Genomic DNA, 25,569 nt, shown 5'->3' with positions numbered 1-25,569 from the left:
TTTTCATATATAGATGTTTTTTTGACCCATTTAGACAAAGCAGTTAAAAACAACCAAAAGTTAGAAATAGCTATTTATTATTAAAATATTGTACAAATATTTACATCTGATTCCTGAACCATCAAAATATCACAAAGAATTTATTCTCTAGAAAACAAGGAAAAGTGCATTGTAGTGTATGAATTTGCTTAAGTTTGTCTAATACACATTTTTAGTGTATACATTCATAATCTTCAAAGATCTTCTTGAATATCATTTAGTGCCTGTGTAAGTCGTCTTACTTTATTTTCCATGGCTTTTTTATTGTTTGCTGTTTCCTGCAGAAGCTGCCGCATTTCTTCTTCAACATAGTAAACCTGAAAGTGCACACAGAGATCAAAGTGAATTCTTCCTTTTCCTTAATATACTCAAAACCATATAACCTTGGCAATTTTTAGCACTGATAATCAATGTAAGAGTTATATGCTTGTTTAAATAAGCAATGCACTACTTTTGACATTGAATGCCGCAGCAGAATTTTGCTTTAAAAATAAAAAGGATTAATTTGCTAGAAGATAGCAAGTAATGTACCAAAACCAAAATAGCTACTACACAGAAATAGCACCAGGAACAGTAAATATTAACAGGCACAGGTGAGTTAAATGGATTATCTAGCATAATCATCATTCTTTTTGCTAATGTAGACAAGGAATTCTTAGCTATCAACTGGTAACAGCTACCATAGCATGCAACTTTACTTTGCTTGAATACAGAACCCTCACAACGGTACAGTTCTAGAGATTTTCTTATTGTGGAAAGACTGAGTACTAAATTAGGGTTGTTTCCATCCAGAGATGGGCCAGATAGATATAAACAGGTGACTTCAAGCACCACTGTTGTAGCAGCTGTAAAATAAAAATGCAAATAACGTAAACATATGAATTAAGTATTAAAATTACTTTTTCATTTGCTGCTTCAATTTGTTTTTCCTTTTCATTTGCCAGCTGCAATAGCTCTTCCTGATGAGCTGCCAATATTGACTCAAGTTGTTTTCTAAAAGCGTCATCCATTTGACGAAGCTTTTCCACGGCAATCCTAAAAAAATGATTGAAAAAATAAAATCACACTTGTGCAAACAACTGAAGTATTTTGCTTTGCCCAGTTCTGCCTTCGATGAGGTTTTATTAACACAGGCACGAAGACAATTATTTTAGTATCTATCTTCAGAAGACGTCCTGTTTTCTCAAGAACGTCTTCTAGTTTTATGCCCCATGTTTAGGGCTTCTGGCATTCCTCTTAGCAGAAGCATTTAATCACTAGCAAAGAATACAAAGATTCAGACTTGCTACTGTCAACATGGATAAGAACTCCACCTATTTTTAAACATCTACTTAACATGCTTTTGCTTCCTGAGAAGTCAACGCCTGAACTATGCGATCCTGTAAATGGTCGGTAAGTCTGTGTCTCACAGAAATAGAAAAGCGTCTGCTTCACAGCGGTGAAGCACTTCCTTGAATCCAAGCAAATTCTGCTTAGAGAATAATTCTAAAATACGTAGCAACAGAAAGCAAGACAAATTATTCCACTATACGATTAATTTACACCAAAATTTTGAAACAAACCATCATTATTTCAGACAAAACTTCAGTTTCACTACTGGTCTTCCAACCATTCCAAAACATAGTGCTATTGACTATTTGAGGTGGTTGTGTTTTTTTTTGTTGTGTGTTTTTTGTTGTTGGTTTTGTTTCTGGTTGTCTGGTTTTTTTGGGGGGCAGGGGCTGGTTTATAAACAAACTTGACCATCAAGGTACGTACTTTTATTTATTATTCAGATGACCTTCCTTAAAATAATAGCAAAGGTGTAATTAATTAAAGTGTTTCATTTAAAAATGTAAAGCAAAAAACCAAAGTTATACTAGCTTATTCCTTCAGTAAGTGTGGTTATCACTGCTAGATAAATATGCAGTCTATTAACTAGCTAAACTTCAGAATAGTTGGGAGGAAGGAAGAAAAAATAAGAGAAAAGGGCCAAAGAATAAAGTAAAAATCATATTAACAATCTAAGCGCATCACAAGCAGCAGTCTACCATACTTCTCCGTAAACCCAGATGTATATGAAATAACTGGGCATCATTTAAGTCACCGACCATTTTCTGGGTTATGAGTATTTTTTTTATGTATCATCTCATATTTACTATTAACTGCTCAAAAAAAATCATCAGTACAAGAGGAATAATAGAAGAAATTAAAAACCTGTTGGTACTTGTATGGGAAGAGAATGACAGGTAACTTATAAACAGTCCGTTTCTCACAGACTGAAATACTTATTGGTAGTGTTTACTCTAGGTTGTGGTAAGTGTTGAGGATCTGTTCGTGATTTCCTGTGCTGAACACAAGGTCTTTTCATCGTCCTGCACAGACGTTAGTGAAGCACTGTGGCCTCTCTTGTAAGCTCAAATGCCCCCCTCAGTTGGTTGTCTTATGATTTGCAACCAATTTGTCACGAGCGTTGTGTTCCATCCTGGTCACGAGCCGAAGGCTGACAGGCTCGTGTTCAAAGAAACCCTGCTACAGACTGTGAGACTGCGCCTCACGTGCACAGGCATCGTCAACTGCATGACTCCAGCCAGCATGTGTGATGACTTTGTAGGAGTCCCTATTGTTTAAGTGTGACACTGGACTTTCCTGACAGAGGTAATGCAAAAGCATTGCGGTGGAATGGGTGTTCTAGGGAGGAATAAGCGTAGGTTCCAATTAGTTTAAAAGAAAATGGGAGCATAGCTAAGAAGTTTAATAGAATAATGCTGTAACTGAACGCTAATTCCACGAAGTCACCTGCATAGCAAGAATTACTTCTACATACACAGAGCTTGCAGCAACTAAGCTTACCAAGTACTTAAAAAGGTGTTATGCATTCTTTCACCATATAATCAAAACATTTTTGTATACTTATTAACAGTACAACTCTACAGTAACTGAGCAATACAAAATAAGATATTAAGGTTTTCACCTCTGAGTCTGAAGACTTTTATTTCTCTCTTCAATCAGCTTCTTCTCTTTGATATCAAAGCTCTCCTTCATTTGTTTAACTTGCACCTCCAGCTGGCTTAATAGCTCTCCTTTACCTTGCCACTTCTTTTTCAGTGCACTGAAAATTAAATGCATATATTTACAATGAATGTCGCTACCACTTCTTAAGAGGGCAGATAAAGTTTTCCATGCTTCCATTTTTCCACATTTCTGTGGGTTTTAACAGCAAGTACTCTCTGACCATACGTAGCAGCGTTGCATGCTATTAAGATCCCAAAGAATTGTTGCCCCTTGTATGTATCACCTGTGTGCATTCTTAATGTCATCAAGTTCTACTTCTTTTTCTTCTAGCAGTTGCTTTAATTCCTCTTTTCTTTCATTTTGCCTTTCTAATTTTTCCATTAGCTCTTCAAGTTCAGCAGCTTTTTCATCCAACTGTACTTGAAAAAATTTCTGAGCTTCCAGATTTTCTTCGTGCTGTTTTCTGATTTGTTTATCTTTTTCTTGTAAGCCCTTTAGAAGATAAAGATTTTAGAACACAGAAGCTCCCTTCATTTTATTGTTACCCTTAAAGAGTATCTGTTTAGTCTACGCTGGAACAAAGCGGAGATGGACATGTGAAAGTTTACTCTTCTAAAGGTACTATTCCATGAAAAATACCGAGTAAAGTGATAGCCAGTTAAATAAGCTTCATATGAAAGAAGTAAAAATTAAAAAAATCATCAAAACATAAATGTAAAATGGAAAGTAAGTTAAGAAAAAAGTTATTTAGAACTCTAATACAACAACTTATTCTACATACACAAATCACTGAGCTGACATTCTGTTACATGGCTATATAGTTTTACGAGTAATGCATCTAACCTTGACTGACATAACATACTATAAAACTTTGCCCTGATTAATAAGCTCAAGTCTAAAGTCTCTAAATAAGATTAACGGCACTAATAGAACAAAGCATAGCTCTGCTATGTTAAACAGCTCTGCTGTTAAAATATTGATTCAAAGAACAGAATAAACCAATTTTTTTTACATTGTAAAATAAATCTGAAGCAATCTCTTTTTTTCCTTTTCTTTTAAACCCACAGGAAGAATTATGCTATCCTGATTTTTCCCCTCCCAAAATCATTATCAATAATAACTTGAAGCAAGGCAAAGAAAAGAAACTCTTTACATAAGTATGGTTCAATGAGAGATTCAAAGTAGCATCTCTGTACATCAAGTTAATACAAGGCCCTTTTCTGCTCCCAGTGAAATCAATTGCCACCAACAGCCTGATTGTGCTTTCCACATTGATAAGTGCTGGAGTGCAGAGGCAGCTTCATTTCAGCTTTCACAATAACTTTCACTGCAAGCCTTAATTTTAGCTAAGCACAGTTTTCGTCAGACATGGCACTTACTTCTTTTAATCTCCTAATTGTTTCTGTCTGATCATCCACTATTTTGTTTTTAATTTTTATAGTATCGCTATCCTGTTCCTTTTGCTTTTTTAACATTTCATTCTCATTCGTTAAAACTTCAATTTTTGCCTCCAGTTTTCCCCGATCTTGAGCAAGGTGAGCTCCTAGATAAAACAGGATATTCACATTACAGCACTCATTTTACAGATGACTTCAAGATGTATAACATTGGGGTGGAGAGGGCAGGAGGGAAGGAAAGAACCACCTTAAAAACCAAACATGAACATTTCGCCCACTGGAAACACTGTAGGACTTTAATCTGTAGGTAGGTAACACTTGAAATGTAGAACTGAAGGTCTACATTTTATCCTTTGAAAACTCCTCTGACAAAAGTCAACAGTAATTCTTACAGACCCAGCCAATCTCAAAGAGCCCAAGAGGTGGTGCTGAGTCACAGGAATCAGGGAAAAATAATTAAAAAAAAAAAAATAAAAAAAAGCTTCTTTTCACCCAGTATTTAACACTTTTTTTTTTTTTAAATGTATCTTCCAAAATTTTCACATTAGACTTATCCGATAGACAAGTAGCATTACAAAACACTATTCACAAATCCTGGTTTTCCTAGTTTCATATTCTAAAGTTCTTCATATGACATTATGGTATTTTGACATTTTGGGGAAATAGATTAACTGCATTCATAACAAATTCCCAAAACTGCTGTCCTAGTTAGTATAAAGGCCTGCGTACTACAGAAGATGTATTTTAGCTCATCATTTTTACAACTGGATAAGATCAACAAGGCACCCAGAGACCCTGTCACGATTACAACTATATTGGAGTGTTTATTTGAAAGGTATGACATTGAATGCCACCATTTTTTCTGCAGATGAAAAAAAACAAAAACAAAAAGCTATATTTTACCCTGTTGTGCCAACTCCTGCCCCCATATTTTTCTTTCCATTTTTAACCCATCAATCACAGATTCCTGGGCTGTCAGCTGAGAAATAAGTTTTCCATTTTCCTTTTTCAGGAGCTCGACTTGAACAGCTTTCTGTTTGTCCTCCTCAATCAGTGTTTCAAGTTCTCCAGTTCGACACTGTACGAATGAACATTGGAAAAAGACAGTGATGTCCTTTAAAACAAGTATTCAAAATGTCAAATCATTACTAAAAACGGCCAGGAAAGTAATACTGATACACAGCAAATTAACTTAACTGAGGAATATTCTGCTTGCATACAGGGTTCTATCTGCATCTCTTCCTGGTAATGAAACAAAATGTTTGCTTCAAACAGACACACTTCAATCCCATAGAACTGTACATCTGATTTCTAAATAGCCACCTCAAGTTATCAATACCATTGTAAAAAGCTGTTTAGAATTACAAATACACAAGTCAAAGAGAAACAGAAAGTCCAGTTAAGATATTAAAAACCCAATCAAAAGAAAACAGACAGAGGCTGGGATGAGCTCTCACTTCCCTTGATAAAGATTTATCTGCCGTTATGCAGGCTACTTTTTGTTTTACAGATTATAGCTGTTAAATACAGCTACTTTTTAATTTTGTTTTTAGCAACATCACTGGCTGTCAGAATCCTATTTTGTATAGCAACACAACGTTTGGACACCCCAACGGCAACATGTAGGGAGGAGATTAGAAACAGCTGTGCAGGGGCTGTACTGCACAGAAGTTTTAACGTAAAGATGGACTGGGTACATACTGGATCACACAACAGTTTAAAGCTTATGTTCCTAAAAGTTTTAAAAACTATTTATGGACAATGTATTACTACAATACGTTACCATACCGTGATCAGTAGTGTCAGATAAAGCAACTGTGCCTATGGTATTTAACAGTAAAATTGGACTAGTAGGTAATGACTAATACTGTTAATTTTACGCAACTCTCAGAGACAGTAAGCTGCTAATAACTACACTTGATTGTTGTGCAATTTCATTTTACTTCACATACAGTGACCACTGCTGAACCATATTCCATTACTTTGAAGTTACAGAGGGTCAGGGGTGCTAATGTAGGTTTTTAAATCTCAGTTTAGAGTGACCACTTGATTATATACAAACTACTAGTGCTCACAAGGCAAGGAGTGCAATTCTGAAGATGTGAATGAGTCCAGATTTTGCATATGGCGACCAAAGTGTTTGCGAGAAACAGACGTGCAGGATGCAAGAATAAAGGCTGCTATGGAGTACTAGGTTTCAGTGCAACAGGAAATACGTGTCTTTCAGTCAATCTACCTTGTATGGAATTGTTATTTTATAGATTAAAATATTAACAAAAATTCATATATGTAGTTGAAATGTTTTGAAACAATTACCTTCAGGTTTGCCGTAGCTTCGTCATTTGATTTTGTTAATTCTGCAATCTTTTCTTTCTGTTCTTTCACTATACTTGTCAGGTCTTGGATCAGACTTGCCATCTCTTTTTCCTTTTGTTCAAACTCAAAGAGGGCTCGTTTATGTTCAACTAGATCAGCAGCAACATTTTCAAAACCCTCGTTTACCTACAGTTTTGTAAGATAAGATGACTTGAAGAATGCTAACATTTGGAAAAAGCGTGTATACATAGACACAAATGACATTCGAATTTAAAACGAAGGAAGAAATAGAAGTTCATCAACAATATGTGAAATTAGTGAGTATCTGAAACTGTTTTTCTACCAGTTGGTTGGTGGCACTTCAACTCAAAAACCTGGTTCTGCTTAGCTACAAATTTGTAAAGCAGAACAAACAAAGCTTGGGAAACAAAAGCAATGCTTTGTTTTAATCTCATTGTTAAGATTAACATTAAAATCCGGAAAGAAGAATTTTAAATTAAATCTATATTTTTTTTCCTTGCAAAAGAAAGATTTGAAAGGTGAAAAAACAGTCTTTTCTTTCCCCTCTTCTCCCATGTATCCAACCGATTTAAAATGAAGGAAACTACATTCAAATTAAAGATGGAGTGTTTAAAATTTCATTTCGCTTAACTTATTTCTATGGCTAGTGCTCACATTATTTTTTATGTTGTTATCTAAGGAACTTAGTAAGCAGGTTTTGAATTTGGATTTCAAATGCATATCCAAAACTCAATTTTGAAAGGTTAAACAATAGGGAACTTCATGATTAAATACACTGGTATATATGTAACCATAACCTTATCAAAACACCACAAGAGTTTTTACAATAACTGAATATATTATAATAAAAGGTCAACATCTTTTAAAAGAAATGAATACCCCTAGATAGAAGTTTTTCTAATTTCTTTTGATTAACTTTTACTTATGAACAAAAACGCTGGGGTTTTGGAGTGCTGACTTGGTATTTGGTGTTTATGTTCTAATCATTGATATTTCAAAGCTTACTATCAGTATTTTTAGATGAATCCTTGGAGCAAAGATCTTAAGGAAAAAAAACCAAACACCCAACAAACAACCCCAAACACATTTAAGAGAACTACAACTCCACCTAGTTGGAGATGAAATGTTCTCTTAGTCTTACCTCTTTAAACCTTTTTGCTTCAGTAGTTAAAGCTAAACGAAATTCATCTTCTAAGTCTGCATACTTCTGGTTTAACATATTAATCTTCTCCTGAAATTCTTTAACACGCTGTTCATGCCTCTGCTCCTCTTTAGCCACTGCTTTTGATAAAGCATCTTGAAATTCAGGTCCATTTAAAGCAACTCGGGTTTCAAGTTGTTTCCTGAAGTTACCAAACATACACTTGAGATAAGAACCGCAGTATCTCACAATGCTGTTGCAGATCATATCCTTAGCATTTCTTAAAGAAAGATAGTAAGTTACATAATAAATAGGATAAATTCCTTAGTTTCACAGACAGATTTCTTTCTGCTATAACAATGGCCCTGGGATGAGGAAAAGTGTGTTGATTACTGTTCAAAGACCCAAAGGAATAGCCTTAGTTTTTAATTCAAATTTTTGTAGCAATTGAATATTTCCTCTTTTGCTGTTAATTACTATTTGTTTGTTCTGCTATTAGCAAAGATCCAGAAGAGACACTGTAATCAAAAAAAGCAGTGTATAGCCAGATACCCTCTTTTGCAGTCATTCTCTTCACCCTCACCCAACAACTGTTGCTTCTCACTCAGACCTGAAAAACAGCAGCAACAGGGACCTAAAGGGTTCTAGGATAAGCCTCCTTCCTGCCTGGAAGCATCCCTATAGGACAATGTTGAAGCAAAATTACCCTGCACTTTAAGACTATTCTGTTCATCTGCTTTAAAGCACAAACACAAAATATATCTGCTGTCCTTCACATCGCAACTTTTTGGGATTTATGAGATGATAATTGGAACTTCTCAAAATACAGCTGTAGGATTCTCCCCATCTAACCCTGCAGTTATCTTGGTATTTGAATACATTTATCCTTGTAAAATTTAGCAAGTGTAACCAGCTTATTTTATTAATAACCTCCCTCACATACTAGTATACGCACCACTTGTTCCTTTAGTTTGTACACATATTGTATTAGCAAAACAGTATAGAACTTACATTCAAGTATTCTCAAATTTTTTTGAGAGGAAAGAAGAAAACAGCCAATCAAACCACACACCCTAAAGCAAGATAGTATAGAATCTGACTTTTTTTTTTTAATGCCTTGTGTTATTGTAGTATATGCAGATCCTCAGACAATAATTCAAATGTGATTTTATTTTTATCCGATTATTTCCTGGATTAAAGATCAAGTACTTAAAAAAAAAATCAGCCATATAATAAGACAAGAATCTATCAAATGAAAGACTGGAGGAACACAATTGCCTACATGGATTTGCGAGTCAGGAATCTATGAGATATGAAGATATTCCTAAGTGAGCAAGAAGATGGGTAGGACGACATTTACATTTTTAAAAAGATCACCTCTCACATTAAAAAACAACAAAACCAAAACCACACCCACACTTGACACAACGCATTTAAACAAAACATGTTTGAACACAGCATCTCTATTAACTCGTGGAATGAAAATAGAAGACCCCATACCTTTGCTCTTGGTCTTTTAATATAAGAAGTTCATGTAGTTGTTTTACCTTCTCCCTCTGCTGTCGAAAGGATATTCGAAGTAACTGTACTTCTCTTTCATTTGCTGATGCTTTAAGCTCTGCCTCTTGCACCTGTTTCATCTGCGTAGAATTCATAGAGAGGAACAAGATTTTCTTAAAACTGTAAGCTATACTTCATGTCTTATATTAGAATACAAAGGAATAGATGCTTTATTATAGTTTTATACAAGTCTACCTGGGCCATAAAGTTTACAGCATGCGCCACAACTGTCACTACTTTTCACAAAATTTTATGGAATTTTATTATGTTACCTAGCCCAAGACAAAGGAAGTTTTGGTGGTGGTTTGATTTTTTTTTTTTTTAAACCTTAATGTATTTTGTTACATTTGCAGAAATTTAAGACTAGATGTTTAAAATTAAGTCTTAGCTTAACTTAGTACAACAAAAAACTCCACAACTTTCATGAAGAACCAAGAACATGTACTTAAATAATAAGGTATATTGGCAAGAATAACTTACTCAATTACAGACTCTTGTAATATTTGTATTAGTTTCAAGCAAAACATTTTTAGATGTGTCCAATATATTTTTTTTTAAACATTCCAGTTACAAAAATCTGCATCTTTCCGAATTTTACCATTTAAAGTTGCTGAATGGAGCTGCTTTCTAATGATTTTACAAAAAATGGAGAATCAGTATAAACACCAGGTGGCATACTCCACTTTTTCCATTTGATGCAAGCTTTTATGAAAAATTCCATTTTATAGCCTTAAGTCTTTTACATACAAAGCTGTCTTTTCTGACTCGACAAATGAAAAAAGTTACAAAAAAGGTTTTAATTACTCATGAAATGGTAACTCAGAATCAAGACACTTCAGAAGGCTGCAAGGTAGAACATGCAACAGAAACAGCAGAGGTGACGTTAATGGAGATATTCTTATTCCTAATCATTACTTGTAGCATTTACCTCAATCCTTTAGCGCTCAAGGTGAGCAGTAACTTAACTATCTTGTTAACCTGTCCTCCTAAGCAAAGCAAAGGGTTTCCACATTCTCTACTTACACAATTCTAATCTCTTTGCTTTGCAGAGTATCATTGATAGTTGCGGAACAGTTAATGGACTACTCAAGGCTGCTGTAAGCGTCAGTTATCCAATATGAGAGTTAGAATGCAAGAGACACAACCTAGTTTACTTTCCAACTCTCACAAGAAAACAAACAAAAAAAACACCAACCCCCACAAAACAAAGACAAAGAAATCCCAAATCTGTTTTCTTTCAGAATTCCATTACAACTGTCCCCTTCACTTGATTATTGAACAATCAGTCAAAATGAAAAATAAAAAATTAAGGAATAGCTGTATTGTATGCCCTGCACTGACAAACAAAACATTGTTTCCAATGTTCATCATCTCCTGCAATGTGCTTTAAGATATTTAAGTGCTGCTGCATGTCATAAGTTCCAGCTTGAGAATGCCAGATGCCCAAAGTTTATACAGTAACTTCAGCTGTATGAAAATCTTTGTGAGGCTTGAGTATGAAGCCAAGTCCTCACATCCTACATGTTAAGCCTCTTCATGAGTAACATTTACACACACTCCACTGTATTCCTGTTATTTTGTGGATGAAGTAAAGCAACTCTCTCCTAAAGCGAAGAACTTAAAACCAAAAATTTCAAGTGAGAACATATGCAAATTTAAAGACTGCCAGAAAATAGGGTACACATTTAGGTGCATAGTAACTTATTTATCTTAAATCCTTTCAAGTAATCTAGAAATGTTGACAGAAATCCTTAAACAGTGACTACCTACAGTAACCACAACTTACCACTGAAGGTAACTGCCAATGTGTACTATGAGAAAGCTCTATGAAATATTCCAGAATTTGTTAATAGTAGAGTTGGTAAAATAGGTCAAAGGTACATTAAATCTAAACATTCAAAAACAGAATTTAGTTTCTAGAGCATCATGACTCTTTTTTGAAACGTAATTATTAAAGAGTATTTGCTACAGGATTTTAAAAAGACAGGAACAAAGACCTTTCCTTAAAGTTTTGCAGTTAATAAAAACTACTACTATCAAAAGAGAGCACTTATTTCTACAAACTCATTAATGGAAATATAAAAGCCTCATACACCAAGGTATGAGGTAAGGTATTTCCTTTCTCATGGGAAAAGAAAAAGAAAAAAAATAAACACTTTTTTCTTACTAAATTCAGTACTTTTCAAAGTGACAAGCAGATACGTGATCTAAACTGAAGGTCACTTCTAGATCCATAATAGCTCCAGCGTATTTACAGGTAAGCAAGAAAATGGAAGAGCCACTCAAGTGCCTAAACAGGAGCCTAAGGCGGCAGGTGGCCAATCCATAACTTGAACAGCACTTGCAGTTTGGCTGTCAGCACAAACTGTCAGGGCATCTGAGTGACAGCACGTCCCACAGCACCATACTAGCAGTTCACAGACTTTTCAGGATCGGTCTGTTAGGATTCAACTTTTGTAAGCGGATGCATTCAGTGACACAGGAATGAGCCGATATAGGAATATAAGCAAACAACAGAAATAGATACTGGAGGATGCAGCATTTGGCCACTGAAAAATTCACCAATGAATTATTCAGTCAGAAACGGTGGCAGTATCTTGTCCAGCATTTTGATCATATGGATTTGTATACTGAACAAAAGTATCATTATCTTCTCCAGCTGTAAAAGCAAAACAAAAAAAATCCCAAACAAACAAATAATCCCCCACACAACCGGAATCTTTCAAATAAGTTCTTAGCAATTGCTGTTTTGTTCTGCTTGCAATTAAAAGCATCTAATTCTTTAGATCAGCAAAACAACAGAACCACCAGATTTCCATCCCGCTACTAAGATCTTCATTGATTTCAGCAACAGTTTAAAAACACCTCTGTCTTTGTTACTGTATATCTTCAGAAAATGTCAACTCTCAGTGTTAAGTTCTCCTTTATCTTAAGATCGTATCACATGACAGATTTCTATTTCTAAAAGACATCAATTGACAACTGAAATGGATACTCGTTATTTACTACTATTATGTAAAAAATAAAAAAAAAATAAATCAGCTTTTATTGTGGAAAACCCAGGCTCACAGTTTAAGCCATTTCTTAATATCCAGGACTATAGTAGCCATCATATTGTTTACTTATGAAAAGTATTTACTTCTATTGTTCGTTGCTGCAATCTCTGTGTCTCCATCTTGGATAGTGTTTCTTCTAAAGCTTGCATGGCCTTCTGATGTTCTGCTTCTTTATTTCTTGCCTGATTTAACTCATTAGTAAGTCTTTCAGTTTCATCTTTCAACTGTTGGACATCTGCTTGCAGTCTTGCTTTAACATCTCTCTCTTTCAATATTAATTCCTTTAACCTGAGAATAAATACAATAAAGCTGTATTAAGAACATTTTAGTATTTAGTTTGATGCCAAAAACATTGAGAGAGGACATCAGTAAGTGTTGTAGCACCATATCTTGCTCTTTGCTAAATTTTAATTTTTACAGTATTGTAATGTAAAACTGTTTAAAATATTTGAAATATTATTAAGTCACATGTGGTATTTCTATATGGATCTTCCTTTTAAAAGAAGTTAAGCTAGAGACAGCCTCATAGATAGGTGTTTAAAGAAATGACATTCTAGTATCATTTTACTTTATACAGAAATCAAACATATAATATAATCTGTAATTTGATAATTTTTTCAGAAAAATTTGCAATATCCTTAAATATTCTATTAATTTTTGATATAAGATCTATGTCAAAAGAACATAAAAAGCCTCTTATGCAAAGTGATAACAAATAAACGTGGGAAGTGAACCTAAAACAGGAAGAAAAAAAAGGGGAAATAATCACAGTCAGTCATGGATGGTAACTCAGGAAGCACTTGGCTTGCACTTTCCTCACAAGAAAGAAAATGAGTCTTTGATAAATGCAATGCAGTTAAAAAGACAAATAGAGCAGACACCTCCAATCACAGCTGACAATACTTCTACTTTGTTAAAAGGGAGAACTTTTGAAAAAAAGGACACTGCTCAGAACTTACAAGGATGATGACAACTGTCTATATGAAGATATGCTAGACCTGACCTGCACAACATATTGCCTGTTGGCCAGCTCTGGCCTGCCAGAAACATCTTTGTTCAAGTGCATCATGCAGGGGAGAAAAAAAAAAAAAAAAAAAAAAAAAGACAGCTGCATGTACAGGTGGAATGGGAGATTGGGAATTGGACACTGAAAGCATGATATGAGGCAGCTATGAGCTATGAGAGCTTGAGCTGAAAGATAAAGTACAATTATGACACAGGCCACTTGGAAAGTAATGGCTAGAAATGGAGGTAAGTGCCATACTGATACTGTTCTGAGACAAGAACAGCAAGAAAGCTGCAGAATGGAATTTCATTAGGTAATACCAAGAGAATTCTAGCACTACTTTTTTATGCATTATTTTCCAGGTGTATTGTTTAAAGCTGTCCTCATTTCTTAAGCCTATAAATTGAATTGTCTTGAATTAAAAAACCCAAACCAACCTCTTACGCTACAGCAGTGTGTTTCCCTACCTGTCTGTAGTGTATACAGCCATACTCTGAATATTCTTTTCTTCTTCTGCATGTTTTTGTAGCTCTCTGACATGCTCTATTAATTTCTTCTCTGCTTGCTCTGCTTTCCACCTCCTTTCTTTCTCCTGATCCAGTTCCTGAATCAGCGCCTTAGCAAGAATGTGGTAAGCATCAACTTACTAGGAAACATCCAAACATAGCCAAAAATGACAAACAACATTCATAACTGTAGAACAAGATTTTTTTCTCTTTCTCTAATTCATGGATGACAGTAAAAAGTGCAAGTGACCAGGCCAAAAACCCCCACAGAAATGAAATAAAATGAATTCTCTTCCAGCTGATACTACAAGAACTCCACTGTTTTTTGATCCTATCTACATGCAATTATTTTTGTCACTTCCAATTTTAAAGCTTCACCAGGAGATATATGCTTAGCTCCAGGTGAAGCCATACTCATATTTAACTTAAAGTGATGCAAAACATACTCGGTATGTTGATTCTTCTGTGGCATTTGAATTAATTTCTTCTACTTTTTCAATATTGCTCTGTCTTCCAGTTAGTATTTCAGATTTTCTTCCCACTACTTCCAAGTATCGAGTATCCGATGATGAATCTAGAAGACAGTCTCTCTGACTGGAGTGTGGACGCTTAGAGGAACTCTTCTTTTCTTCTCTATAATAGCAGGACATCATATTAAGGACATGCATATTTAAGAATATGCAGAGTTTAAACAGTAACAGGGGATTCAATCACTTTTACAGGACAGAGTTTTACAGTTCTGTGTAGGAGTCAAATTGTACAGAGTTCAAAACCATGTAGAAAATAATTTGCAAGCTGATCATAAAACAAATAGCTAAATTCAAATCTTCAGCTGCAAAAAAAATTCGTAGTACTAAAAGATGCTATCTGAAAAACATCTTATTATTACAGAGATACAAAACAATTTCAGAGAAGCAGAGTAGGTATACAGCTGCAGTGTCAGCCTAAACTAATATACTCCAATTTATATCATCTTCTATTCATCACTTCTGATATTTACTATATAAATCAAACAAATTACTATAGCATCCTTCGTTTCAGCACAAAATAGGGACAGTTATATTCTTGACCATCATTCTGACACCGTGAGTCTTTTATTTTTTAATTTGACTCAATACTTTTGTCTGTGGAGAATTCTTCTGTCTCCACAATTTAAAACAACGATGAAAGTGTAAGCTGTTAGAATTCTGAAAGTGTTTATTTTGGAATCTTCAGTTCAATTTCCTTTTCACCTAAAGACAGAAAATGCTCGAATAGGGAAATGAGTGAGTGAAGAGTGAACTTCAAAAAGTTTCAAATAATACATCATAATACGTAAAGGACTAATATGGAAAAACAAGGATGCAGAACGTTATATGTAAACAGTCGGATTAAGAAAAAAGGGGCTTGTATATTAAACATCTATGAGCAGGGCCAGCTGACATATAACTAATTTTCTTTGGGGTGGGGGGAACACTTCAAAAGTTTGACATTGTTTTCCTCATCAACAGATTTCTTATGAAGCCTCAGGAGTGAATAATTTTTAGAGCATTAACAACAGAGCTGATTTATGCAACTTACCGCTGTCAGCAAAATGTTTCAAGTCAAACTATGTTCACTCTGACAATATTCATAGAGCCATGGAATAGTTTGGGTTGGAAGGGACCAATAAAGGTCATCTAGTCCAACCCTCTTGCATTGAGCAGGGACATCTCCAACTAGATCAGGTTGCTCAGAACCCCGTCCAACCTGACCTTGAATGTTTCCAGGGATGGGGCATCTACCACCTCCCTGGGCAACCTGTGCCAGTGTTTCACCACGCTCATCATAAAAAAAAAAAAATAATCTTCCTTATATCCAGTATAAATCTACCCTCTTTTAGTTTAAAGCCATTACCCCTTTTCCTATTGCAACAAGCTCAGCTTATTTTATTTTGGCTTTATATGGCAAACACTGTGATACCTGTCAGTTATTTTGTTCTTAAGATGATTTGCATGACATCTAGTAGATGAGGTAGTTCTACGGTAAGTAGGGATCTTGCTTCTTTTCACAACCTTTCTGTTGTTCTCTTTCCCACTCTCATTTTCGCTCTCAGAAGTTGGATCTGTGTCTCTCTTAGCTTTGAGAACGTTTGGAGGAGCTTCCCTTCTTGAGGTATCAGATACCTAAGAATAGACAGGAGTTTTATCTATACATTTTACAATTTCTAATTGGTTAATTTGTAACAGGCAATTATCTAATTGGCTAATTTGATAGAGAAGTAAATAATTGCTTCCAAACTACCCCTTCCCTCCTTGCTAAAACATATTGTTGTTTTAAAGATAAAATAAACCCAACAGAATAGCATGCATGAGAATATGTAGTTGTATCTTTCTGAAATACCTGAAGTTTGTTCAAAATCCTTAGGCATAGAAGTGCGGTGCAAAATGTAAAATAACTATAGCATTTGAAAATAAAGCCCTGCAAACATGCAAAGTACACCATAAACTGTTACAAAAACATACCTGACAAACATACCAGACTAACTTGACCTGTTACTTAGCAAAGTTAATTTTCAACAACTCTATAATCCAGATATTTTACTGTATTTCATATTTTACTCAGGTTCAGTTATATATATTGATGGCTTCAGGGTAAAAACCAGAAAACAATTTTCTATCTAATGTAATATGATCGGATAGTATGGGACTAGGAGAACTATGGTTTTTATTTAGTATGAAAGTTTTGATGATTCAAAGTGTGATCTTCAGTTTTAAAGACTTGATTTTATTTTATTCCCAGTTTCTCAAAATTATTAAATATACATTAGCATGAAGTCAGCGCATGCATACCAGTAGACATGCTTCAGTCTGTCCCAGCAAACTCTTGCACTATGAAGAGGTACACCTCATTTTACAAACAAAACTTTCTGTGCAATCACAGGAAAAAAAAAATTACCTTTTGCAGTATCTCTGAAATTTGATCTTCTATTTTTTTAATTCTTATTTCACTGTATATTTTATCAAGTTCGGCCTTCTCTGTTTCTGAAGATGAGACAAGCTCTGTAGAGGAGCTGATGGCACTTTGTACTGGTACTCTTGTACGTTGACGAAAATGAGCTAATGCCTGGTCGATATGTGGTGTCACCACCGGTAAGGTAACATAGTTCTATTAAGAGGAAATACAACCCTTGTAACTTCAATGAGTTTCATGCGATATAAAAATAAATGTATCAATTTTAAAATCAGTACACAAAAACTATGGCACCTGATCTCTGGATGAGGGGCATCCAGATGAAACCAAACAGCCCAGAATGTCTTCTAAACACTGCAAATCTGAACAGTTTTCTTCTGCCGGGTCCACTGGTTCACCAGAAATATTTTTTCCATCTAGAGTTGTTAGCTGGGGCAACATCTGAAGAACAGTTTCTCTATAACCTTGAGGAACAGGCGACATTTAAATTGAAATTAATTGCCGGAGTGTCTAGTGCATTTTAGGTACCTTGTCACCTTAAATTATTGATTGCATTTTTATTCAAAGAAAAAAAAGTAGCAAGTTATCTACAAGTGTCTCACCTTTCCCCACCCATAAGGCTTTCAACAGACAATGTTACTAAACAAATGAACTGGGAAGCTGCTTGCCTAGTCCTGGTCTACACAGGGATTTCCCCATCAGCAGCAGCACACTGCAGTTGCACAGACAACCTGTTAGTATCGGGCTCACTGCACCAGAACAGTTGTTATCAAGCGTGAGGATAGACAAGCATAATGGAAAAACAAGCATAATGGAAAGGCAAGTTCTGAAAGGGCTTGGATACCTTCATCCCCTTTCAGTGAATGAAATAAGGTGTTACGAAATTGTAAGGAATTGAAGTTAAATTTCTCTAAATTAATAGAATTTGGGCTTCTAAACATTGCAGTTACTTTTGAAAGTGCCACCAAAGAGGTAGATTTAAAGAGGTATGTTGAGTAAACACTTACAGAAGAAAACTAGTGGAATTTTCTAAGTTATCAAGATAGCTTTAATAGTCCTGTTCCTGCTTCTGTGGTGCCTGAAAGCATTTGTAAAACTTGTTCATCGGTGCTTTTGAAAACATTACCTAAGGACTTATTCGGCTTCCCTCAATAATCTCTGAGGTTTGTATTATAATTGTACACATATTATCACCTGTATCAGTCACATGCTCATGATATGGTTGTTATTTTGTATTACTGTAATTCCTACTGTTTTAGTCTTTGTAGTTGGCAATGAAATTTAGTATTTTAGGAAGCATGAAGGGTCATGGACTGACATTTAAATGCTTCCAAAATCATCTCTGAGCTGTCCCAAAAGTATCAATCCTCCACTTGTACCTTCTTGTAGGAGATTTTCCCCTCTCTTATACACAAATGAAGAAAACAAACAAAACCTGCACCAAAACAGGATGCTACAGTTTAACTTCTTTGAACACAGAGTGTAACATTTGAATGGCGCAAAAAACCTATCCCCAAACCAGAAGCTCCAGGCAAAACAACTGAAAGTGATGTACCCACACACGCTCCTCCAACTTGTCTCCATGCTGCCTAGTGAGACCCCCACCTACTATTTTGATGAAAATGCTAATTACTGCAGAGCATCTTATAGTCTGTCACTGCTTACTGAAGCTGTGGGAAAAGGAGGAAAGGTTAATGGTCCTTATTACTGATCTGCCTCTTGTGGCCTTTACCAGTAGAGGACAACCATCTACTCCCATGTCTGCCCTCTATATATATAGGACAATATCTTTATGTACATTCTTCAAATTCTCCAACCTCCAACCTTATAATATTAATACTCCCTTCCTCCCATTTCTGCAACACTTTCTCTTTCCATCACTCTTTGTCCATCTCCTGCCTTAACCTAAGATAAAGTGAGAAGTTGAGCCTTATCAAAGCATACAAGAAGTTACAATTTTGAGCATATGCCTGGGGGGGTGGAGGGGAGATTTCTCTGTGAAAAAAAATTTTATTTTGACAGAATTTAGACTTCTGCAGGCTGGCCGGTTTATGAAAGAATTTGCAGGCTTCAGAATGTGGCTGACAGCTTAAGGGAAATCACTGGCCTAAAAAGCACCGAGTACCTACCTAACATGAGACCCATACCTGCTGCACGACAAACTGGATTGGCCTTTCCATTTTTTTCCAGTGTCAGATTTGTCAAACAGCGCAGCCCCTTTGTGCACTGAAGTAAGTGATCCATATTGCTTACACAGTTGCTGTGAAGGTCAATATGGCTAATCTTATGACTGGTTCCATGAAGGCACTGAAATCCTGAAAATTTGTGAAAAAACACAAAATAATGATTTCTGCTACAATCTTGGGAGTACAGGATTTAGAAAAAATGGCATCTTGTTGAAAAAACAAAAAATATTCAGTAAATTATACATCATAACTGGAAATGATGTGAATACTTTTGCTCCATATCCCTGTCTACGTATATTAATCATCTATGGCACACTACCACACAGACAATGCTTAAGCTAGATATGAGAGCTAACTTTACAGAAACAGGTTAGTTTCTCACTGTTAAGAAGCATGTAAACATAAACATTTTACTTGAAGTTCCTTTTTATAACTCAGTTCATTAACAAAATTGTTACCACTATTCTTTTTCATTTTCTATTAATAACTCCCTTGATTCTGTAGCTTAAAATCTTAGTTAGAAGCAACAATTGACCATTTCAACAAATAGATTTAGAAAAGAACTTCCACATCATATCCAAAGTTGAATTATTGTCCTATAAAAAGGAAAGATGTGACTCTCTTGGAAATATCTTCCAAGGCTATTGCATTTTCCACTTTAGAAATTAGTTTGAAGTGTTTACTGTACTATTTTGTGAGCAAACTCAGCCTCACCAAATAAATTCCAGTTCAGAACAATCCTTGATGTTAGAAACTTGAAGGCTAAGAGTAGCTGCAACTGCTACCTTTAATAGGTACTCAGTCAGTTGGCTGAACTACTAGAAACTTCTAAAAATACATTTGGTCAAGGTTTGCAAAATTAAAGTGAGGCAAATGCTTTTTATTGCACTGCACATGACAAAGTTACTTACCAGAGAGATCATGTATGCGATTATAGGACAAATTTAGTATAGTTAAATTAAAGAGCTTTTCCAGTCCTAAACAAAATAAGGGAAAAAAAGAAACAGTAAGATTTTCAGAAGAATGCTCTGCTTTTATCAAACCAAAACTTGCAAAGTAAGCCTTTTAAAATCATAACTGCAAATTATGACAATAAACTATAAACATAATATAATAATCAGGTTTTCCTTCTAAATTAAGGCACTTCGCTATGATAAAAGCTTACAGAGACTACATACGCTTTTTAAAATTTGCACAACAATATGGCTGGTAGCTCATATTAACTTCGTATAGCCTTATGCATACTTTCCAGAAGCAAGCTTTATCAGAGCTCTTAGAAAAACTCCATAAGTTGCTAAACGGACAGAAACAAATATTGCAGACCCTCCACTTTCGTTATCAGGTTACAGGACAAGCTTAGGGTGCGCAGATTAGCCAGGGAACTGAGCCCCTCGATCCGGCGGATCTGGTTGGATGACAGATCTAAATGCTGCAGATTCCGGAGATGGCCGAGCCCTTCGATTCTGGCGATGCGGTTACAGTGCATGTTGAGCGTGTGCAGGTCCGAGCTCAGGGACACCTCCAGCAAGCTGCGAGGGAAAGGCGCCCGCCATCAGCCGGCCAGCTTCACTCCTGGGCCGCCCGACCCAGCCCCGACACGGCCGAGGCCTCCCCTCGCCCCCAGGGCCCGGCTCCCCGCGCCGCCTGCGGCGAGGCACCAGCCCCGCCTGCCCCTCCGGCACTCTCCTCACCTCTTCACGCCCTTATCCATGAGGCAGAGCTCGCCGGGGACGGGGCGGTCCCCCGCCATACCGCTGTCCCCCTCCCCGCACCAACGGCCGCCGCACTTCAAACTTCCCTCCTCTCAACGCCGACGCGCCCTGCTTTACGGCTGGGACACAACACTCTCACGACAGCCCCACCGCAAAGCGGCGCGGCCCCGCCGTTTCCCCGCCGGCGCATGCGCACTGCGGCAGGCGAGGCCGCCATGAGGGCGGGGCCCCTGCCCTCCCCTGCCCTTCCGACGCCTGTGGGGCCAGGCCCGCCCCCGCCCTGCCGCGACTAGCGAAGGGGTTGGGACTGTAAACTGAAGGGCTTTGTAGTCGCTTCAGGGAGGTGTTTTGGGACTTTGCCTTTTTTTTAGGGCTGATATAGTATGACGAGTTTAGTCCAGTCATGGTTCAAAGCTCGCCACTCGCTCAGACAGGCCTGGCCTTGCCTCCGGCCACAGATTCAGGTTGTAAGAAGAGGCATTTTCTAATGCACTGAAACCCAGGCAGTGCTTCGAGCATGGGCTACTTGCCCATGGGCCTCACTGCGCGGGGTCAGTGTGCTGAAATCTGGGGCTACCGGCCCAATGCTTGTGCATGGCATGACCCCCAATGGATCCTGAAGAGCAGGAAAATCCCAGGGCTCTGTAGAGCTGCTTAGTGGTTTCTGCTGGCCACAGCTGTGGGCCCTTGCTCAGCATGGCCTGCCTGCACAATGGGGAGAGCCTCCAGGTGACTAGAAATAGTGACAAGGCACTGGCTGTTGCAGTACAACAGGGATTGTGAGGAGAGGTGTAGTTGAAGGTGAATATCAATTAAACGCGGTTCAGTAAGGCCGGACTAGATGTCCTAATAGACTTCTTACTTGGACTAGGCACTGTAGCTGCTCTTTAATATCAGTGCTATTGTAGTGCCAGTTTACAATACCATATTGACATTCTTCATGAATGGCTTTATTCTTCAAGGCACTATAACATAACTGTTTAAGCATTCAGTCCAACACTGAGCATTTGGTGTAGCAAATGCAAGCCCATCCCCATAGGAGGGAATGTAGATTCATCGAACCATCTAAAGGTAAAAGGGGAATGATTTCCAGTGGGCAGTTCATACAGCCTTTGCTGGGATTGGGTGAATCTCAACTCATCTCTTTCCTATTTACTGCAGGAAAAGCCTAATGAAGTCTAGACACCTTGTTTTTAAATATCTGCATTTACACAGATGAGTACTATTGCTGATATTATCAGTTACCACTGATTGTTAATACCTGTTACAGTAAAAAATCCATAATACTTTTCTTTATGTGTTACAGCCCAATGAAGAATACGTACAGCAGCACATGCAAACACACTTAAATTGATATTTTATCAAAGAGAAATACTTAGGAGAAGTAAACTCTATGGTCAGCATGAACAGCTGTATGGGATGCAAGTGCAAACATCATAACATGTCAGCAAACAGTGACTTTCTCTACGTTTTTTTTGTTTGTCATTAGCTGACTACTATGTGGGTCTGTTTCTTGATCAATAGTAGAAAGATGTGTCTGCCAGGAAAACAAATAGATCCTTCAGGCAGATGTATAATAAGTTCAGCAGAGTACCAGGAAAAAAGGAATATTATCAAGGCAGTAGATGGTCACGTGCCTCTGTGTGCATACTCATGTTCTGAATAAAAGTTTGTGAGTGCACGATGGGGTCTGGTGTGGCAGATGGTAAACTGGCTTCTACCTAATGGGACTTGCAGAAATCCTTGAATAGCTGTTGAGCTCCTTTCAGAAGGCAAGACAATGAAAACTACTTTGAAATGTCGTATTCCCCACAAAAGATGATCTTAAGAAGAGGTGGAAGAAAATGAGGATTATAAATAAAATTTATCAGTCATATTAAATAAAGTCTGTCCCTTGACACATGCCAAGGAAGATTAATTGTGACTGTCTTTTTCCTAGAAGGTCTCTTCAGGTTTTTCTTTTGTTCCTATTGTTCTTTATCCTTGCTGAATGTCAGCAGCAGCAAGCTTCTTCAGAGACAACACAGAAGACTATTTATTGAAACTTTGGAAGACAAATTAGGTTCTCATTTTCTACATCTACATCTTTTCCCCTTAAAGGATTTGGGATGATGCAGAGATAAGTCAAAACCATGCTTAAAATACTGTGTAGTTAATTGAAAAGGAAATCTGACATTGTTTAGACAGATGGGCTTTCTAGTCCATCTAATCAGTGGGTGGATCGTAGGAAAGACCAAGTGAATACACACGGAAAATTATTGACAAGATTGAAATTGAGACTCCTTATCCAAGGACATTGAAATTCAGTTGATTACAATTAGGAGATAATACATATAAATTGTAGGCAACAAAAATATTATTTCATTACTTCTCTGTATTGGTTTCTCTCTGTAGAGAAACTACAGTGACTGAAGGTATAAGTCGAAATAAGTATTAGATAGTGGATAATGAAAAACTTGACATTGAAAGCTAAAAACATTTAGAGAGAAAATTAAAAGGGAAAATCCAAAATGCTAGGAGAACTAGAAGTGATCAGCTGAAGTTTCAGCTTTCAGCCATAGCTGTTATATAGCACTTTCTTGACCTCATTTTACTGTCAAAGAGAACTCAGTAGTTGACAATCAAAAGAAATGTCGTCATTCCCCATTGACTGTAAAAATTGCAGTTACTTTGGCATTTTATTTTGATGATGATATAACCGCTCAGTCTACTTGACCTATTAGGGGAGTCTTGGGCTTGTCTTACAAACGTGTCTAGGTTATTTTAATCATTTATCTTTGCCCTATATTCAGCAGTTGAGTCTCTGGATAATGTCATCAAAGTGAATGCGACCAGGTATTGAGTACATAGTTGGGTGTGAGGCAGGAGACACTGACACATGAGGCCTTGAAATAATCGTATAGACTGTGGCAATTTATCCTCTCAGCCAGAGGGAGAAATTGGACGTCTTACAGAAAACCTGGAAAGTGAATATTTACGACGTTCTTCAGAAGACTCTGCCCTTACATATTGAAAAAGCAAGCAGTTTGGCTGAAAACTACCTGGTGTTGTGTAACCAGCTGTGTTTTACTGAGTTCTGCCCCGCTGCTGCTCAAGTGACTGTACCATTTCCAGAATGTCATTTTTTGTTGGATTTGTAGGAATGTTGTCATTATCTCTGTTTTTACCTCCTCCTCCTCTGGCAACAACACACCAAAATGGAAAGCACGCTTTGCGTAAATCTCCAAAGCATTTCACTGAAAGTCTAGCAACATTTATCTGAGGTAGGCAGAAAGCACACACAAGAAAGCAGTAATCTCAGTGGGGTTTTCTGAAATCCCATCTCCGTGGGGTTTTCTGAAATCAGGCAGCTTTGTCAGAAGTAAAAAATCCTTATTAATCTGCTTCTTGGGAGGTTTTGGAAATGCCTTTGTTATGCTAGAAATTAACATACTGTAGGGTGAACAGCGAAACAAAATCATTTGCATCTGTACTTTAAGATGCCATTTAATGTAATATTGATTTGTTTAAAAATAGTAATCCAAAAGCAACTGTATGTGGTCAAAACACTCAAAATAAAGAGGTGGAAGATTGCTGGATTTCAAAAAGTGTCTGCATTCACAGAGAAGGAGACTCAGAAAAGGCACTGAAGTAAATCAGAAAATTATTTATTTTAACCATTTGAAACATTTGTCACACTTAATTTCCAATTCATGAATACTGGTGAATAAATATTTGAATTACTGTGAATTATTCATAATACATGGTAAATGCATACTTGAACTTAAATACATATTGCAATTTATAAAGTGAATAAGTGCACTTTAAAATGCAGGTAGATTTTTATAAATAGAGATGTGTTTTTGTAGCACTAAAATTTTCTGTCGTCTGTAGGACTTGATGGTTTTTGAAGGTGAAAGTATATTGTGAGTGCTGCAGTGATTTGCCAAAGATAGAAGAATTGTCTTACCGTTAAAAGCTGCTCTGGAGCTGTGAATTCTGTCACTGCATAGTTTCTATGTGGTGATGGACACTCACCAGGTCACTGAAAAAATTAAAAAATAACAGTCTGTGCACATGCCTATTTTAACTAAAGGTCTTTTACAGGATAGCTTATTACATGAAGCTAATTTTTAAGACTAATTTATTTTGTACTTGAGTGAAAATCCATCTGTTCGGGACCGATCTAAACCACTGTGTCTTTCGAGTTGGGCCCCGTAAAAGCTGCAGGTTTTGTTCGCTGTGTTACTGAGCTTTGACCTTTGGGACTGTCGTGGTTTTGGCCAAATTGGCCCATGGCTGGTGACAGGTGCTCTGCCCCCACTTCTCGCACACGGAGAGGAGGAGGAGAGATAAAGAGATTTATGAGTTTAGAAGAAACTAAACTACTTTAATGAAATATTAATAATAAAATAAAAAGGATATAATAAAATAGATACAGAACTGTATCAAGCTCCCAGGATGACGTCACTGGCAGGCACTGGGGAAGCCCCAGACTCAGCGACGGGTAGGAACTGGATTCCAGAGCTGGAGTCAGGAACACATGGATTGGGATCAAAGGCAGTTGAACAGACAGGGTCCTCCTCGGACGTCAGCCATTGAAGAAAAGAGACCTGACCCTTTGATCCCTCAGCTCTTACACTGAGCATGGGGCAGATGGGATGGAATACCCCTGTTGGTCAGTTTTGGGTCACCTGTCCTGTCTGCTTCTCCCTGCACGTAGGA

At 36.9% G+C, this 25,569-nt stretch overlaps 1 protein-coding gene across 2 annotated transcripts; it reads right to left on the bottom strand.

Moving 5' to 3' along the window:
- Positions 1-60: 60 nt before the first annotated feature.
- Positions 61-21,055, bottom strand: LRRCC1 (leucine rich repeat and coiled-coil centrosomal protein 1). 2 transcript variants are annotated; one of them, XM_074577363.1, is made up of 19 exons: positions 20,845-21,055; positions 20,477-20,682; positions 20,065-20,130; positions 19,115-19,282; positions 17,262-17,431; positions 16,953-17,162; positions 15,978-16,180; positions 14,483-14,669; positions 13,998-14,146; positions 12,608-12,812; positions 9,409-9,548; positions 7,909-8,110; positions 6,747-6,932; positions 5,334-5,508; positions 4,413-4,576; positions 3,317-3,525; positions 2,993-3,130; positions 939-1,074; positions 61-356 (listed from the first exon to the last, which is right to left on the bottom strand). In XM_074577363.1, exons 1-19 carry the CDS (start codon positions 20,901-20,903, stop codon positions 234-236), a joined length of 3,096 nt encoding a protein of 1,031 aa, XP_074433464.1. In that variant the 5' UTR covers positions 20,904-21,055; the 3' UTR covers positions 61-233. The 2 variants fall into 2 exon arrangements, with proteins under 2 accessions (XP_074433464.1, XP_074433465.1); XM_074577364.1 differs by lacking the exon at positions 20,477-20,682 and having other exon boundaries at positions 20,845-20,993.
- Between the last annotated feature and the right edge of the window lie 4,514 nt (positions 21,056-25,569).

Source organism: Larus michahellis, chromosome 2, assembly GCF_964199755.1.
Source record: "Larus michahellis chromosome 2, bLarMic1.1, whole genome shotgun sequence".
NCBI lineage: Eukaryota > Metazoa > Chordata > Aves > Charadriiformes > Laridae > Larus > Larus michahellis.
This window is presented reverse-complemented; position numbering and strand designations above follow the sequence as displayed.